At 47.5% G+C, this 17,612-nt stretch overlaps 2 protein-coding genes across 6 annotated transcripts; one reads left to right on the top strand and one right to left on the bottom strand.

Annotated features, from left to right (window-relative positions):
* Positions 1 to 551: 551 nt before the first annotated feature.
* Positions 552 to 4,259, bottom strand: ckba (creatine kinase, brain a). The gene is made up of 8 exons (XM_048973920.1): positions 4,121 to 4,259; positions 3,051 to 3,258; positions 2,184 to 2,338; positions 1,971 to 2,103; positions 1,633 to 1,804; positions 1,336 to 1,459; positions 1,060 to 1,249; positions 552 to 907 (listed from the first exon to the last, which is right to left on the bottom strand). Exons 1-8 carry the CDS (start codon positions 4,229 to 4,231, stop codon positions 729 to 731), a joined length of 1,272 nt encoding a protein of 423 aa, XP_048829877.1. The 5' UTR covers positions 4,232 to 4,259; the 3' UTR covers positions 552 to 728.
* Positions 4,260 to 4,748: 489 nt separating this feature from the next.
* On the top strand, positions 4,749 to 15,994 carry trmt61a (tRNA methyltransferase 61A). 5 transcript variants are annotated; one of them, XM_048973923.1, is made up of 5 exons: positions 4,804 to 4,860; positions 5,679 to 5,713; positions 8,218 to 8,624; positions 13,146 to 13,412; positions 15,315 to 15,994. In XM_048973923.1, the coding sequence occupies exons 3-5, from the start codon at positions 8,294 to 8,296 to the stop codon at positions 15,611 to 15,613; spliced, it is 897 nt and encodes a 298-aa protein (XP_048829880.1). In that variant the 5' UTR covers positions 4,804 to 4,860; positions 5,679 to 5,713; positions 8,218 to 8,293; the 3' UTR covers positions 15,614 to 15,994. The 5 variants fall into 5 exon arrangements, with proteins under 5 accessions (XP_048829879.1, XP_048829881.1, XP_048829880.1 ...); XM_048973922.1 differs by lacking the exon at positions 5,679 to 5,713 and having other exon boundaries at positions 4,749 to 4,860; XM_048973924.1 differs by lacking the exon at positions 5,679 to 5,713 and having other exon boundaries at positions 4,764 to 4,860; positions 8,287 to 8,624.
* The last annotated feature ends 1,618 nt before the right edge of the window (positions 15,995 to 17,612 follow it).

Raw genomic sequence — 17,612 nt, 5'->3', positions numbered from 1 at the left:
AAGGTATGTGAGTGATACATATGAACTGCTATAAGTCCACAATTTCAGTGCAAGTTTTATTTGTAGTTTTGGGTTGGAAGGGAGAATAAAGGTCAAGGAAAACATTTTTTTTTCTTAAGATCCCTGTGAATAGCAAACTAACATAGTTCTAAATTCCATTGAGGATCACTAATTTTAGAATGAATGTTAAGGAGAAGTATGCTATAGTGTAATGCATCAGAATTTTCCTCCCACCAGGGGCAATTGGCTTATCTTTGTTATGCAGGGGAACTTTGCCGTTGCTTAAACAGACAGACAGGCTTTATGAACAGAGGACCCAGGAGAAAGAACCATTTTTGGCTTCACAGACACCTGATCTTTAATGCATTGATTCCTGACAGCCTGTTGCAGTTCTGTGTGTGAGGAGCAGGGCAGGGAGAATGCTGTACACTACCATGTGGATTGGGTCACTTTCACTTCTGACTAGATTACCTTACAACACAGTTTAGTTTTGGGGTCACAAAAAGCACTAATGAGGTATAGTGTGGATATAATCCTACTCAAGACCAGAATCAGAGTGCAAATTAATTTATTTTCAGGTTGTAGGCCATTTGAGCATTTCCAAAGAACAGACCTACATACATGATCATACATGATAAACCAGTCTAATATTGTAGCAGTAACATTTAGTTGGTGTATTCCTAATGTTTTTCAGGGGACTTTAGGGTGGAGACTTATGTAGGCAATGTTTACTTCTGGGCTGGCATGAGGTCATTGATTGACTGGCCCTTCTCTAGCCGCTTCTCCATCTCCACCAGTAGCTTGACACCATCGACTACCATCTGCACCAGCTCCACTTCAGAGAAGCCAAGTCGGTCAGCATTGGAAATGTCAAAAACTCCACCCACAGCTGCCGTGTCTACACCACCTGTGAAGAGCAGTTATGTATGAGACTACTGACCAAGCCCCTGCTTATACACCACCAGATTCACCTTGTGAGAATTCCAAAATAAAAACACTGATCCATCATCATCAGGCAATATTTCTTGCTTCCATCTGCAAAGAGGAAATTCTCTTTACCTGTGCCACGTTTCTGAAGCCGTAGTCTCTTAAGGATCTCGCCAAACTTGTCGTGCTTGCTGAGGTTGGGCAGCTTGACATGAACACCCCCACGCAAGCCAGTGCCCAGGTTAGAGGGGCAGGTCAGGACGTAGCCCAAGTGTTGATTCCACATGAATTCATGGCCCTTCTGTTTGAACAAGGCTTCGATCTGGGGGCAGAAATGGGGTTCATGTTTGAAAGTTCTGTCAGTCGGAGACTGCGCCTTGGGGCGGTAGCCAAGTGCACCCAGGTTACCTTGGTGAGGCCAGTGCAAAACCGGTTGAAGACCTCCCTCATATTGCCACCTTTCTGCATGGAGATCACCCGCAGGTGGTCCTCCTCATTCACCCAGACCAGGAAGGTCTTCTTGTCATTGTGCCTGGAAATGAAAAGGATAAAATACTACTAATCTAAGGTCTTCTTTCATTAATCTAAACAAGAAGCCCATACTGATGCCTTCTGGTATGTGGAGGCATTTCCCCACTCACTGTAAAGCACGTCGGAAAATGAGTAGCCTCTGCTGTGAATTGCTTTGGAGATCAGTGTTCTCACCAAATCCCTCTGGCATCAGGCCAATCCCGGGCCATGCCAGAGGCCAGCAGCAAGGGAGAGACTGGCTTGTCAAACAGGAAATGGTCATCAATTAGCTGCTGCTGCTCTTCCTCAGTCATGTTCTTCAGTGCAAAGTATTTTCCTTTCAGGTCACCCTGCAAAGAACTTAGTGCTTTGGGGAGGGGGGGGGGGGGGGACAGAAAAATACCCATCTTATCACTGTCCGAAATATCATGTTATTGGCCGATTCCACTTTTAACCACCAGAGGGCAGTGTTTGCACATTATACCATCTGATAGACGGTGTTAATGGAAAATTTTAACGAAGGGTTTGCCTACCGTCAATAGATAGCTTCTCCACAGCACGTCTCTCTCCACGACTGCAGTGGGGGGGCAGACAGAATCCACGGACGCTACGGCCAGTTCGCACTCGGGAGCTCAGGACATAGTTGGGATCCAGATCGTCCCCTCCCTGCACACAATAACCAGTCAGGTTTACCAGATGCTGCCAGGGGACAAGTGCATGTGCTAAACAGGAAGGGGGGGGGTCACCTTCAGGTTTTCTGGGTTCAAGTCAGTCTTGTGTTTATCTGTAGGCTTGTACCCCCCATGTCTGTCCTGAATGATGGGGTCCAGTAGCTCCTTAAATACTTCATAACTTTCCTCGTCGCCTGCCACACACCCAACCGTCATAATGAAGGGGTGGCCTAAAGGGAAGTGGGAAATAAGGACACACCTCAGAGGTAAAAGGGACGAAGTCCAGTTCCGCAGCCCTCGGGTCCTTTTCGCTATAGCTACATGCTCAATCACATTTGAAGGTTCTACGGAAAGCCCATAAGAATCGTCAGTCCCCATCTGAATGATACAGTCTATGACCAATAACGTAAGACTCAGTCTTGTACTCATGTCCAGGGATAAGACCTTGGTCATGTGATTATGTAGACGTGGTTAGTAAAAATCATTCTTGGCAGACAGCTTCAGGGTAGTAATAACACTACCAAACAAGCACTTCTACATGGTAGAGAAAAGCCATCTGTTATGCCTTAAAAGGCTATTCAAGTATGTCACATGCAAAAGAAACCACTTGTAAATTACGTTACAGCATTCAGTTTAGTGTTGAAATATAGCCTTGCTGCATGGCGTTCATTCCAGACAGGCCGTATACTTCTAGTAAAGGACTGACTCAACGGCAGTAATGGTAACAAGTACTTAAGTACTAAACCTGTACTTGTCTTCTGTAGGATTTAAAGGTTAATGCCTTAATCTTTTTATTTATCCTGCATCAGGCCTTTCAGATGTAATCACTGCACTACCAGGTAATTACACGTCGTCAAGGTCATTCTGCAGTGATACGAAAGGTGAAATAATTTGAAAGGCGGAACAGACGACTAGGTGGATAAAGTCAACCTGGGTGTTTACCTGGGTTATCGACCCCGGTTTGGATGATATCATCCAGCGTGAAGCCGCTGGGCGTTTGCTTGTCACGCAGGCGCTCATACATCGCGGGGGTCAAGATTTTGGCCATGTGATTATTATGCTTGCTGAGGTCCGGGTACTCCTGCTCCGAGGTGTACTTCATCTTCAGCTGGTTGTGGGTGTTTCCGAACGGCATGGTTGCTTTTTTTTCCTGAAGCCAACGTGACAGGGCACACGGTGTATTGCGAGTCCCGCTTACATGAATTACATGAACCTTACCGCCCCCAAATACGGCACATTTGCACAAAATGTTTGTGCCATAAGATGCGAGTCACTTATTTCTAGTAATACTCTTGACAATAAAATACAAAAATACAATTTAAAAAATCGTATGAGTAAATGAAACAATCTATTTAAATATTTGAATGAATTTTTCCATCTAAATAGTCTATGGTAAATAGTGATGCTGTAAGGGATATTAGTACTGAGTCCATAATTCTGCTTTCGTAAGAAAATCTGACGGAGAAGAATGTAACTGTAAATAAATTATTAACCCGTATAGTCAACGCTCAGAATATATGCATATAATTTTAGAGAAGACAGATGCTTCGTATGTATCGTCATCTTTAACACGTATGTACGAAATACCGACTGTACGCGGTACCCGGCTGCAATTCGTCCCAAAAGCAATATGCGATCCGCCCCACAAGCAAAATTATACACAGCAGTCGATAACGTGTCAAAAGACCTTGCAGATTGAAGTGCAAGGTCGCATTTAGTTAAACAATTCCAAATTATTTTTCAAACGCCATTTTACTACATCTCTTTTCCAAAAGAAAAACACTGAAAACCAAAATGACCCATGTGTGACATTTACAGCTCATTGTTTTCGGCCATTTGAGATGGATAGGATACCGGCTGACTTCACATTTAGGAATTACGCTGTGAAGTAATTCTTGTGAATAATTCTTTATTCCCCAACTTCTAATGGAATTCCTATGGAATTTTTATTCCTTCTTATGGCGTAGTTTAAAAAAGTCGCTAAAAACCGACCGGATCAAGAGCTATCCTACCTTCTGTTGACTATCCTTCTGAGAAGATACAAAGATCCCTGTTTTCTCCGTCCGAGATGCGCGCTCACCACCGCTAATTCCTCCGTCCAGAATTAAGAGCTTTTGAACCATATATTTTATAGAAGCGGGGACCGATTTCGATTGGCTGTTATATGCGGTCCATTCATTCTATTGGAGGAGCCGTAGGCATCACAGTCAACGCATCGGTGTAAGAGCTTTGGTACAAATCTAACTGTACGTTTTCCTGTTAATAGCCGTATCCAGTGACAGCGGTAGAAATGCGTATGAAAGCGAGTTTCTGAAGCATACAATTTTATGTAAAATGAATAAATAACAACATGACGTGTGACGGTTACAAAATGGTACACATACAAAGTACAACGCAACTGCGTTTCATTTTAAGCAAATATTTCTTTTATTTACATCACATTGACTTCTTTTAATATTACACCATAACCATATTTTATCTACTAAGCTGAATATCTTAGGTATTTAAGCGCATTTTTGTTTATATGCATCTACATATAATATGTATTGCATGCATGGTGTGTCATATTATATGGAAGTTGATCTATGACTTGTGCTGTGCAATTTGTTATAAAGCAGTACTAACCGTACATGCACTGTCTTTTTAAGAGGCTAAAGTAATACGTCATCAAATTGCGCCTAATACCGGCATGCTTGTGCTTCATGTTCGGACGGACGCTTGTTTCTAAACTGCTTATCATTTCGTCGTAAAGGTTCGTATCTCCCCAGAATGAGGATTTTATATTATATCTTAATTTTAACACACGATTTGGTAGAACAACGTACAAACTTGTTAAGGACGTTTTGCTCTCCGTTTATGTATGGTGAGCTCCGCTGAACACGTTGCTTTATGAACTTTAACTAAAAGCGGAATACCTCTCATTGGAAATCCGGCCAGCCGGTGTGAGTTTGTATGACATGTGCGCGACACTACGCCAATGTCAAGGGCCATATATGATTTAATATAATCATAGGCATAGCTAAATCTATAGTAAAGTCACGTGGTTGTCTCTGGAAAGGCGCTCTCTAATTAGTGGTGACCGTTAGTTCTGTTCAGTGATTGTACGGGGAATGTTATCACGACTCGTATAATATATGCTGAGCATTTAAGCACGACATCTCCAGTTTTTTTCTGAGAGGATTCTCGCCAATGCATAATGTCAGTTAGAAGGCACACGACATCTTAAAGCTGATTACCAGCCTATACTTGTTCGCCTTAATTACAAATCGGTCTTTACCAATTCACACTTTCAGATCTCAATCAACCATGACTGATTGATGTACTCTTAGGTACTTAAATACTTTAGGATAATATGTCACATCACAAAAACTGGACACTACCCTAATGAAAACCTTGATATTTGTTTGATGCTTGGTATATATACCTGGGTACGTATTACATTAAGTCTAGTCCTCCTGGCCAGCAGGGCGCGCTGCTTTTCCTTCAACCTATAGCATTAATTGGTCATAATTGAAATTACATCATTAACATGAGTAATCGCACCACTTTAACATAAAATTGGCTTTTCAGTGTTTCTTTGGGCAAGACTGCCTCAATTTCAGTAGGTATGATGAAACATTTTTTCTTTGAATGGCAAAACACCATAACTGCATGTTTTAATAAAACTGACCATCATAGGCTCTGTTTCGTAGTGGTGTTGTCTTTAGCTCTGCTGTTGCTAACTTTTAATATTGCTGAAGTTTAAATATCTGCCAGCAATATCGGCCAAGACTGATGCATCGGACCGATATGGATATCTTCATTTTTAGCAAAATGTTAACCAATACATTATGCTTTGCTTTCTTGTTGGTTCGAACGTTTGTTTGCATCTGTTGTTTTTGATTTGTGTCTCTCTGGTCAGGAATAAATGGCTGAATTATAAAGAAACTGTAGACTTTGGGGTAAACTACTCCGTGAATAACTAGGCCAGGAAAGAAAGTCAAAATCACCCATTAAAACTGAGATGCCACCTCCCCATTCCAGATGTGAACTTTTATCGGGGGCCACCGATTCACTATACATGCCAGGTTATTCATTTTCGCGACTTTGACATGTGTACGCTCTTCCCTTTCCCCAAAACAAACTAGTCCGTGGCAATCCACCCCTGGAAAAAATGTTTTCACGTGTACGTTTAAATGCTCAAAGCGTGCGGGAAATAAGCGGCCGTATCCTCGTCAGTGACTGCGGTGACCGCAGCGGCTGAGGTCTGGAAATGATTTGCCCAACGTTGTGACTCCAACGCACTTAGAAAATAAGCGTAAATACATGCCATTTGTCACCAGGACAGGAATAACTTTGTGGGAATGGTTTATCCTCATTGCTAATACATGATTCACTCTCCCTAATACCTTTTAAAGCCTTCAGATGTTTGTAAAGCTTTATGTTGTTTCCTACCTTTGTGTTTTAGTGCTTTCAGGCTGTTCCCCAGCCCTTAGGTGAAGAGCTTCCATTTGCAGACATTTCTTTTCATCTTGATAGTTGATGCATTTGCATGAAGACCAGAGGCAGATCTCAATAGCATTATTGTATACTGTCTGTACTTCTTTTGCATTAGAATACATTAAGACTGTTTAAGATGTGTTTCAGCATTAATGTAGGCAGAGAGCAAAATATTTGCTGATGCGGAGACGTTGGATCACTTCATAACTGATGCTTTTGGGGAGGTAAATGCTTTGTCAGAGGCAGGAAATTGAGCGTCTTTCTGAAAAAAAATATATGGGGAAAAAACCAAACCTTTTTTCTTAGGAGGGTTGACATACATGGCAACTGGGAAATGGGCACTTAATGCATCAAGCTTCTGCGTCTAAGTCAGGTGAGCAGGGCAAAGGATGGTAATGCGGATGGAATGCTGGCTGAGAGTTACTGTAGATGTGGGATCGTTTTGACCTCTGTTTTGAGGGCACATCCCCTTTTAGGTCAGCTCCGCCTGACACAAGATAACTATCCTGTCTCAAAGATCAAATATAGGCTAGTGGGGAGGACAACAGTCACTCCCCATGGAAGTAATGTTCAGGCAAGCCAGCTGAGAGCGAGCACGATTGCTGCAGGTACGACAGTGAGGTCTTCACAGCCCCTTTGTGGTTTCAGCTCAAGAGATGCTTCTTGCCTCATCTAACATTGTCTTCATTCTTCGGGAGGTTCTGCTTAAATAAGTTTAAAGGGACACTCCTCAAATTTAAAAGGTATTTATTTTTTGGTAAGAAAATATAAACTCTGGCATACAGCAACAGGCCCTGAGTGCTGTATTTTAAAATTGTACGCATCTTGTATATTTCATTCCATTCCGTCATCCACCGCTTATCTGGGGTCAGGTTGAGGGGGCAGCAGTCTAAGCAGGGACGTCCAGACCTCCCTCTCACCAGTCACCTCCTTCAGCTCCACCAGAGGAATACCAAGGTGTTCCCAGGCCAACTGAGAGATATAATTTCTCCAGTGTGTCCTGGATCTGCTCCAGGGTCTCCTCCCGGTTGGACATGCCTGAAACACCTCCCCAGGGAGCCGTCCAGGAGACATTCAGGATAGATGCCCGAACTCAGCTGGCTCCTTTTGATTTGAGCCCCCTCCCCCGAATGTCCAAGCTCCTCCCGTGTGATAAACTAAAAGTAATATGTTCTGATTTTGCACTGTCTGCACTGAATTTTCCTTTGCTATCAAATATTCGCGTTACCAATGGACCAGATTTACTGGGCAGTACTGCAGTCTTCTTTATTGGAAGGTTTTTTCATACTCTATGCCGTCTTGCCTTAAGGTGCCGACTCTTGCTGCATCAGCCGATATCAATAGTTGGCAGATACAAAAATGCATTTTGGTATAAATTAATTGGCTCACTTCTGTACAAGTTGTGCTTCTCGCATGAAACCTGTGCCCAAAGCCTGTGTCCTAATTCTTCAGGAATGCGGCCTCACTTTTGCTTTGCGTGTCATATAAAAATGAAATGTTTCAGCACTGCAGAGATGTTTGACCTAAAGTAAGTACGTTTACTCTGGATTTTAAACAGTTGGTTTAGACTCGAGCTGCCGAAGGTCTTTGACTCAGCTGCCTGTTCTATGTCTGATATCTTGCCTTGCAGTGCACTGAGGCGGGGAGAGAATTCTGTGGCTTCTCTGCTGGCCCTCTGAAGCTGCTCCATCACCTGCAGGTTCCTCATGAGTTTTGTGGAGTACTCCGAGTGCATCCAGGAGGGCGATGTGGTCATCATCTTCCTGGGCCACGAGTCCATGTTTCCAGTCAAGGTGCAAGCAGGGACCCAAACGCAGACACGCTACGGGGCGATTCGTCACTCCGTGGACCTGATTGGCCGGCGTTATGGGTCAAAGGTCACGTGCAGCAAGGGCGGCTGGGTCTACGTGTTACATCCCACCCCAGAGTTGTGGACCGTCAGCCTGCCGCATCGCACCCAGATCCTGTATGCGACCGACATCGCTATGATCACCATGATGCTGGAGCTGAAGCCGGGCTCTGTGGTCTGCGAGTCAGGTGAGCGTTGCGTTTGGAGCTGGGTGGTGCTGCTTGTCAGGCTGGGGCTTCTGCACTGATCTCTTTCTAAAACTGCTGAACAGCACTGGAATCTTGCTTGAGCGTTAAGCACCGGCTTTTGCACTTATATGTTCACTTTTATTTGTACTCAAAAGACTAATTGAAAGCAGCAGTAAAAGGCGTGAAATTGGCGTAGTCAAACAAGAAACCCAAAGGCTGGGCATAACCAGAGCTCACTTTCACCTTGAGTCTGGTGCATATTTGCTGGCCGCGGCCACAAGCCAAGTTCAGTTCCCCCTCCTGTTTTGGCCTTAAAATAGCTCAAATGGCCCACTTTGGGGGGTCCCCTACCCATGTCAGTCTCCGGCCCCGGGAGAAGTTATTCTGCCCCTGGTGGCTGGTAGTTTGACTTATTGCTTGATCTTCCACAGCAGCACTCTGTATGAAAACCTCAATGTGTGGCCTCAGTGTGAGCTGTGAGCGCCCCGAGGTGTGCAGTGTGAGCTGTGAGCGCCCCGAGGTGTGCAGTGTGAGCTGTGAGCGCCCCGAGGTGTGCAGTACCGATCTCTCCGGCTGCACAGTGTATTTACACTCAAAGCGGTGCTGTGTTCTGATGTAGATCAGTTCTAATGAAGAACAGGCCCATGTCTGCTGTGCCCTTCAGTGTCATATGTGACCCATTTGTAAAAATAGCCAGCTGGAGAAATTCTCGCAAAGGCTTTCAGAATGCAATTTGTTCTGAAGAATTTCCCTAAGGATTTTTTTTGAGATCCATGCAGTTTGCTGGTCTGTTCACCGTCTCGATTCCCCACTCATGTGTTTGTGACCCTCTTACATTAACGTTTAGTCAGCACACTGTTTGAGGTGATCCCCGGTTGCCGTTGTTTGTGCCTGACGGCTTGTAGCACAGGTCACCTCGCTTTTGCTGAAGGTCGCAGTTACTTTCTCCTGCCTGTCAGCTGACTGCGCGCTGGAGCTCCGCTAAGATTAAGCTTCTTGATAACGACTTGTTGACCTACATTAACGTGTTCCTTGTACAAATGATTGGGCGGAGGCCAGGATTGTCTGCAGGTGCCCTCTCCTGTGCCCTCTCCTGTGCCCTCAGAGCTGTGTGTGTGTGTGTGTGTGTGTGTGTGTGTGTGTGTGTGTGTGTGTGTGTGTGTGTGTGTGTGTGTGTGTGTGTGTGTGTGTGTGTGTGTGTGTGTGTGTGTGTGTGTGTGTGTGTGTGTGTGTGTGTGTGTGTGTGTGTGTGTGAATGATCCTGTGATCCTGTACATAGCGATATGTCCTTGTGTCTCTCTGTCACTTTCCAAGAGAACAACGGCATGCTGCGTTTCTCCAGTAGTTAAGATCATCCTCAGTGCAGCCTGGCAGAAGCTTTAATATGACAGTCAGCCGGATGGATTCAGGGTAGACTGAAGTCCAACGTAGAAAGGCGGCCAGACAGATCGCAGCCCTAGGAAATGCGTCAAGGGCATCTGGGATGCACGTCACGGGTTGCAGTGTAGCAGCTGCCCAGAATTATGGTGGACTGCAGTTAGCCTCTTATTAACCGGGTTGCTTATTTCAGAAATGGCCCCTTTGGGTCCTGAAGCACTGCCTTTTTGTTTACTTGGTGCTGTGTGAGGTGCATCGTCGCCCTCATGATTCCTGTGTGTGTGTGTGTGTGTGTGTGTGTGTGTGTGTGTGTGTGTGTGTGTGTGTGTGTGTGTGTGTGTGTGTGTGTGTGTGTGTGTGTGTGTGTGTGTGTGTGTGTGTGTGTGTGTGTGTGTGTGTGTGTGTGTGTGTGTGTGTACGCGCGCCTTTTAAATCCCTGTCTCACTCTACTGCACCCTACAGCCAACCGTGCCGTTTTTAGTGTGAAGGTGGGTGTTTGTGTACTGCAAGGGCTCTCATGAGGTGACTGGCTTGTGGATTGCCAGCAGGTCCATTGCAGCTCCTGAGACTGTTACTCGGCTTAAGAGGAAGCCCTTCCTTGCTAGGAAACGGCACGAGCCTGAGTCGCGCACATCCCCGACGGCCTGATTGCAAAATGGCAGCCTCACACCACACTGGGAAGCTTGTGAGTAATGGAGTGTCCCGGAATGTAATGAGGGAATATATGTGTGTGCACAACCATGTCTGTGCTGGTGAGTGGAAATCTGTCAGTCACACCTGTCTTTGGGTGTGATGATGAAGCTCCAAGCTATGAAGATGGTGTGATTTGCCGCAAGCCCGTGGACCGCGATTTCACAGCTCCGTAGATGTGTTGAAACTCCTATAGGACAGGTGGGTTTAGGACGTGGCCCGCTTTCCTGTTTGAGCAAACCAGAAGATGTGCATTTAGTAGTATTCTGGCCGGGGGTTTGCCCTCGTACCCCTGGCACGGTGGGTCATGTGATCTGCCGAATTTAGGATGCAGCTCACTGACAGCGCTGGAGATGGACACTGCCTCCAAAGTGCGGTGGAGAGAGGGTAACTACAGGGTTGTGCTGTGTTCTCAGCCCTCTAAAGCCTGCCACACCCATACTGCAGCCAGGCTGATATAGGTTCGCGACCCGACTCCTTACATATTTTCCGATCTGCTTGATGCAGGATGAAGGGGAGATCTAGCACCCTCCGCCGCTTTGTTGTGTGTGGAGGTCAATGTGTCTTTTCACCCCCCCCCATGCTGTGTAGGAGTAGAGCTTGTGTGCAAAGCAGAACCTGCATTTGGTGTTCCTACAGGGCATTATCAAGCCATTGTGATAAATTAATGACTGCATCTCACAGGCAAATGGGCGCATAATGAGCCGAGAGTCTCAGCTATGGGAGTCTTATCTCCGTCTACGTGCCGCTCGGCCTCTTCAGTCGCCACCCTCCTATCCTGCTTTTTTTCCCTGTGTTTACAGGAGCTGCAGAAACAGACCTTCAAGGGTTGCATTTAAGTATTTTTGTCATTATTCCGCTGGTTTTCTGGGCATTTGCGCACTGCTGTGACAGCGGTGGCCATGTCCCGCCTGACTCCACTAATCCAGCCTAGTTTTTTGAGCGAACGCAAAGTTCCTTTGGGTAAACATTGCCCCTATTGTTGCCATGAAGACAAAGGCACCCAGCGACGTAATCCATCCCGCGGCCTCTTGCATGTGCCCCCACCCTCCCCACACGGGCGAGCTGCGCATTGTCTCCTGACGCACTGTCTCGCGCGTAGTTGGCGCCTGTATGGAGACACAGGCTGGCTTCATATTTTATCAGTGGGTTACTCAGAATGCCGTTGGCTTCTCCACATTCCAGAAAATAACGATGCCCCTGCTAGGGTCAACCGTAATGGGCGCTTTCACACCGAAGTTCCAGAACCCGTTTCCTGGTTCCTAGTCCCTGGGCTGTCTTGAGTCTTTTCACACTGCACATCAGGAACCGGGACCCTTATGCCAAATTCACGTGGGACATGCAAAAAGCTCTTCACACACAACTTCATAAGAAACTACACCCTCCCCCCCCCCAAAATAGTGGCGGATGAACAAGTAATTTTGTTAGTTATTTATTTGGGCGATCAGTCATGTTGAAAATGGGACACAGCCTGTTATTTATATTTTACTTATGATTCTTATTAAATCTGGCCAGCAGACCGATCTTTTGTTTTCCACAGCATCAAAAACAATGTAAAGTTATTCCACTAATAAGTTCTTGCACGTTTCACCATCGGCTCTGGTGGTATTTGACAATGGGCATATTGGTTAGCGATCAAATTTTCCAGTTCAGAAATATGAAGATGCAAGCGAGAAGGTCTTCACTGATGCATTAAATGTAATTCAGATAAAAAAAAAAAAAAATCCATCTGCTCAATTTTAACGTTCTTGCACGTCCATGTAACTTCCCAAGTAGGCTCCAGTGCTTCTGGTGAACCAGTCAGCAAGGTATCGCTGTAAGCGCATCCCCGGTAGTTCGTGTTCGAACAAGAAGTACCTAGTTTGGAGACGGGGACTAATAAATGGTTCCGGAACTGCCTCCGTAGGACTACAGTCAGGCGGAGTTCCTGGATCTGGAGAAAGGTCCTGGCTCCTGGAAAAAAAAAAAAGTTCCTGTGGTGTGAAAGCGCTCACTGAGGCAGATTAGAGCCCTGGGTGTGTTGGGCCTGCTGTGATGGGTTTGGTTGCGTCGAGTTTAGCATGGTGAACGCTGTGTTTTGGTGCTTCTTCGCTGCTAATATGTGAGCATGTGGAATCCAATGGGGCATTGCTGATGCCTAGGGGTTGGGGGGTGATGGGAATACTGGGAACAGAAGTGCTCCATAAGGCTGCTGTCTGGCGCTCTGCTTACTGGCTCCTGCTGGGATTCGCGTGGCTTCCTCTCAGGGATCGACAGCTGAAGTTGGGAACTGTGGCAATCTGACGAAGTACTGGATGCATTTAATACATGAAACGTTATGGGTGGCTGCTTGGTGTGTAAATAACGACTTGAGTAAAGATGAGTTCGTTTACCAGTCCTGATGGCCTTATCTGTCGGGATCTTTGCTGCGCAGTGCATTGTGGGATATCCCTGTAACGACTGTTCCCGCTGTAGGCACGGGCAGCGGCTCCTTGTCCCACTCCATCGTGCGCAGCATCGCTCCCACGGGACACCTATACACCGTGGAGTTCCACCAGCAGCGTGCCGACAAGGCCGCCGAGGAGTTCCGTGAGCACAAGGTGGGCCACCTGGTGACGGTGATCAACCAGGACGTCTGCAAGGATGGCTTCGGGGTGAGCGGAGTGGCCGACGCCGTCTTCCTGGACATCCCCTCCCCCTGGGAGGCTGTGCCTCATGCCAAAAGCGCAATGAAGAAGCAAGGTAAGGACGTACCGAGGGGAGCAGTGCAGCGTGACTGGTTTGTCATCTTTTGTGTTTACAGCAAGGGGGAATTATTCCATCCATCCAGTTTCTTAGCTACTAACACGCGTGTTATGTTAGTCTTGTATTGAAGGTTGGTATCTGGCTGTTCTAGAAAAATTGCGATGTGGAATCTCTATGCAAAAGTAAAACAAGGCAGAATGCAAGAAGGGTAGTTTTTATTTATATTATTGAACTGAGATAGATTAGCTGAAGACGGTAGGAATGAGTCTGCCCTGATTTTCTGAGTTTATGATTTCCTGTAAGAAGAGAAACTGGTTTCTTGAGAGGTTCGTCATGCAGTGTGAGAATGTCATGTGGCAGTGGATGTGGCTGCCTGATTGGGAGGAGGGAGGAGTGGGAGGAGTCCTGCCCCTGTGTGGAGGAGCGTGCACAGACGGGGGGGGGGGCAGTGATATCGCTGTCCATGGCCCTGCCTTCTGAAAGCTGCTATGCAGTGCTTGCCATGTATGCAGGGGGAAGGGACACCAGGAGGGTTAATTTCAGGGGTCCCCGGTAACTATGGAGGAAGCTGCCGTATCCAAGGCAACAGGAATGCGCTGAAACTAACGGTCATGTCTGGGCATGTCAGCCCTGTCAGGCGTAAGGAAGGTCATCACGGCCTGGAACATGGAGCGTTCTGGGGGGGCGCCACATGGGGGGTCTGTGTCTCAGCCTTGTTTGCAATAAGCTCACCACCCTTCCAATGATCACACAGCTGGGTGTGCGGAAGCGATAATTGCCAGTTCACTCACCATACATTCTCATTTCCTCCTGACTGGAGTTCGTCTTCTGTTAGTTGTGATGATTAGTCATGCCCTGGATACAGTGCGGATGAAGCTCCTGAGATTATTTTTAATCTTTGGAAAGTCTGGCGAAGCAGAGGAAAATGGGCCTCAGCTGAGCCTCAGTTCAGGCTTAGAGGCAGCGTGTTTGGGGCTGGGGAGTGCACTGCTGTATGCCCAAAGCAGTGGGGCTTCTCTCTACTCTGCCCGTTGTGTTCTGAAGGGGGGTGTTTGCAGGCATTCATGTCTGCATCCTCTCGCACATCAGCTCAGTCTCATTCCCTTGTAAGGTGGTGGTTCCCTCAGTTCCTGCACTTCATCAGTCAGCTGCAGGCTCTCCCTCACACACACACACACACACTGCTTTTGATTTTTTTAATAGGAATATCAATGACCATAAAGGGCAAGATTGCAGGAGCCGGCAAAGTCAGACCCTCCTTGCCTATGGCAGGGCAGCAGGGTCCCCGGGGAAGAGGGGGGGGGGAGTAGTTCTGATATCCGCACTGAAGAGTCCTGCCAGCCTGTCCTCATGCAGCCCCTCATGGCACACGGACCGCTCTGTCTCAAGGTGACCCGGGTTTAGTGTACAGGATGTACAGCAGAGGCAGCATCCTCATCTCCACGGGGTTACGATTCAGTGCATCATGGTCAGGTAGAGAAGGGTCTGAGCAGCCTTCTTGCTGGAAGTGTGTGTGTGTGTGTGTGTGTGTGTGTGTGTGTGTGTGTGTGTGTGTGTGTGTGTGTGTGTGTGTGTGTGTGTGTGTGTGAGGGAGAGCCTGCAGCTGTGTGTACGTACTGCTCATAGCTTCTGAAAAGCCTCCCACCCCACACTTGTGTAATTCCTTTAATTTTTGGCTCTTGGCCAATATTTGTTGGGGAAACGCAAACCCATGGATCCTATGCAGGCGCCCCAGCTGTCCCCTCCCGCCTGCCTCCCCTCCCTGGAGTGCCCTTATTTGTCAGTGGAATGCTTGCTGCCTGGGGCCCCTGTGAATGAGGTCTCTCCTGGCCTTGCTGGGGTCCTGCAGACCCTGCACTCCCTGACCTCTGACCCTGACATTCTGTCTTCTGCCTGCAGGGGGCCGCGTGTGCTCCTTCTCTCCGTGCATCGAGCAGGTCCAGAGGACGTGCGCGGCGTTGGCAGAGCACGGCTTCCAAGAGATCTGCACCCTGGAGGTGCTGCTGCGCCTCTATGACGTGCGCTGCGTCACCCTGCCGCTGGCCGACCTGGGGCCCGACGACCCCGCCCAGGCGGACCCCAAGGGGGCTCCACCCTCTGCCTCCAACGCAGCGGTCACCTGCAGGACGGCCGTGGCACCCAGGGAGATGGCTGGTCACACAGGATACCTGACCTTCGCCACCAAGAGTCTGCCGTAGGAGGGTCATTGCTGTGGAGGGGGCATTGTCCTTGGTTGTTGCCTGGGCCCCAATATATCCGACTGAAATGGAGCATCATAAGCGGGCGTACATATGTGCTGTGCCTCTGCTACAGCTCCGCTCGTTGCTTTCCTCTTCAGTGGCCTGGAATCCCCAGCAAACGAGGTCTGCCTGTTAGGCCGCCCTGCACACAGTGGCGTGTTCAGGCTGAACACCGGTGTTGAGTGGTCGTTTAAGATGGACTCGTCACAGATTGTGACATCCAAGATCGGCTGCATTAAAGCTGCGTAGTTTTTGTTTTGAGGTCATAAACATCTTTTTGCTGTATGTATATATATTTTTTTTAACTTTGGATCTGAATGAAGTAAAGGGCTGATATTATGGCTGTGTCTGTTTTTCCCATCTTAAGCGAAACACTTTCCCTTTAGGCTTCGCAGGCCAAGGCACCTTCAGTGGTCCTGGGGATCCCTCCCCGGCTCACGTTATTCAAAAAAACATCATTTGAAGGGTCATCTGTCTGACTTCTTTTCAGGGGCCCTTAGTGCTTAGTGATTAGACCTCCTCTCCTGCAGGGGGCCCCGTACAGTGTCAGTCCTGGTCCGGAGTATGTTCAATCTCCTCTTAAAAACTCGATCCATTGTGTCTGGAGCTTCAGATGTCTGTCTGACGGGTGGCTGATAATTGCCTGGGGGCTCATTGCTGCCCATGTCCCCCTCCCGGCCAGGGGCTCCATTCCAAATAAGGCGGTTATCTGTAGTGGTGGACTGTTAGTAGGTCGCCCCCCCCTCCTGGTATTAAAATGGTGTGAAGCAGCGCTCTAGCTGGGCGCATGGAAGAACAGAAACGGTAACGACTGTAAAACACACACAGGACCTGATCTGCGACCCTCCACTCCAGTCCCACCCTTCTGACAACTTCCCAGCGGAGGTCATGGATGTGATTGGCTCCAGTCAAAGCCCTCCGCCATCTTGGTTTTCATCTTCAGGACTGAGTTCTGTATGCTGATTTGATCGTTTTGTTTTTTTTTCTCTATGCTTTATTACTGCTTTATTACCTTGGAGAGGTGGAGGTGAACTGAGATTCTGAGGAAATACAGGGGAACTGAAATAGCTTTTTTTAAGTGCGTCACTGACAGTAATGCTAAGGCATTGTTACATCATCCTGTCATCTGTGCACTCTGCCCTCCTGCCAGTATCTATCCGGTCATAGTAAAGGCCCTAAGCGGTCAGAAGCCGTGTCTTTCCTCGGACCAGCTAACTTTCACAGCCTGAACCTCCCCTCAGGACCCCCTTTCTGGGGCCTGCTGGCTCGGATGTAGCGCATGTGGTCAATCTTCCACCCCTCAGCCTGCCTCAGAGTCCATCCAAGTTTCTGTTCCTGCTTCCCTGCTGCCTGAGTTCCTGCCTCACCAAGACGAAGGAGGCCCACAGTTTGGGAGCTCGTAAAACTGCCCGTTTACCCCAGCGAGCGGAAAAAGGGACTGTACATTCTCAGTATTTTCCCCGCGTTATTTCATGGGGAGATGCATGCAAGGCTGTGAAGGGGAGGGGGGGGTGGGCTCTCCACCCACAATGCAGAGCTGCTTATGCCAGCAGGGCTCCGATGTCTATTTTTGTTGAGTAAATGCAGTGAGATGGTCTCCTGATAGCTTTGTGATGACTTTTTCCCATAGATGGAGCTCGGAATAGGCAGAGGAGACGGAATGACTGGGTGTCTGCCTCGTTTATTAATAAATGCCGTGGATGTTTCACCGCCAGATGCGTCTCTATGCTTTTCCCAAGCAGAGGGGGAAGTCTTTACCTATGCCTAAACGTGTCTGTCAGCAGTTGTAGAAGCTTCCGTCAGCCAAAATCAAGCTTAAACGATTAACTAAAGGCTAAATGTGTGTGTTCGTCCTGTTTTGTGTACTGATTTTCTTTAAATGTGTTTACATCTCGGTCTGAATTACAGGTGCTGTGCTGAAGAAACAGAGCAGCTCTTTCATGGCGTCTTTGAGCTG

Source organism: Brienomyrus brachyistius, chromosome 14 (assembly GCF_023856365.1).
Source record: "Brienomyrus brachyistius isolate T26 chromosome 14, BBRACH_0.4, whole genome shotgun sequence".
In the NCBI taxonomy this organism is placed as follows: Eukaryota; Metazoa; Chordata; class Actinopteri; order Osteoglossiformes; family Mormyridae; genus Brienomyrus; species Brienomyrus brachyistius.
Note: the sequence above shows the minus strand (reverse complement) of the source record. Positions and strands in the feature narration are given on the sequence as shown.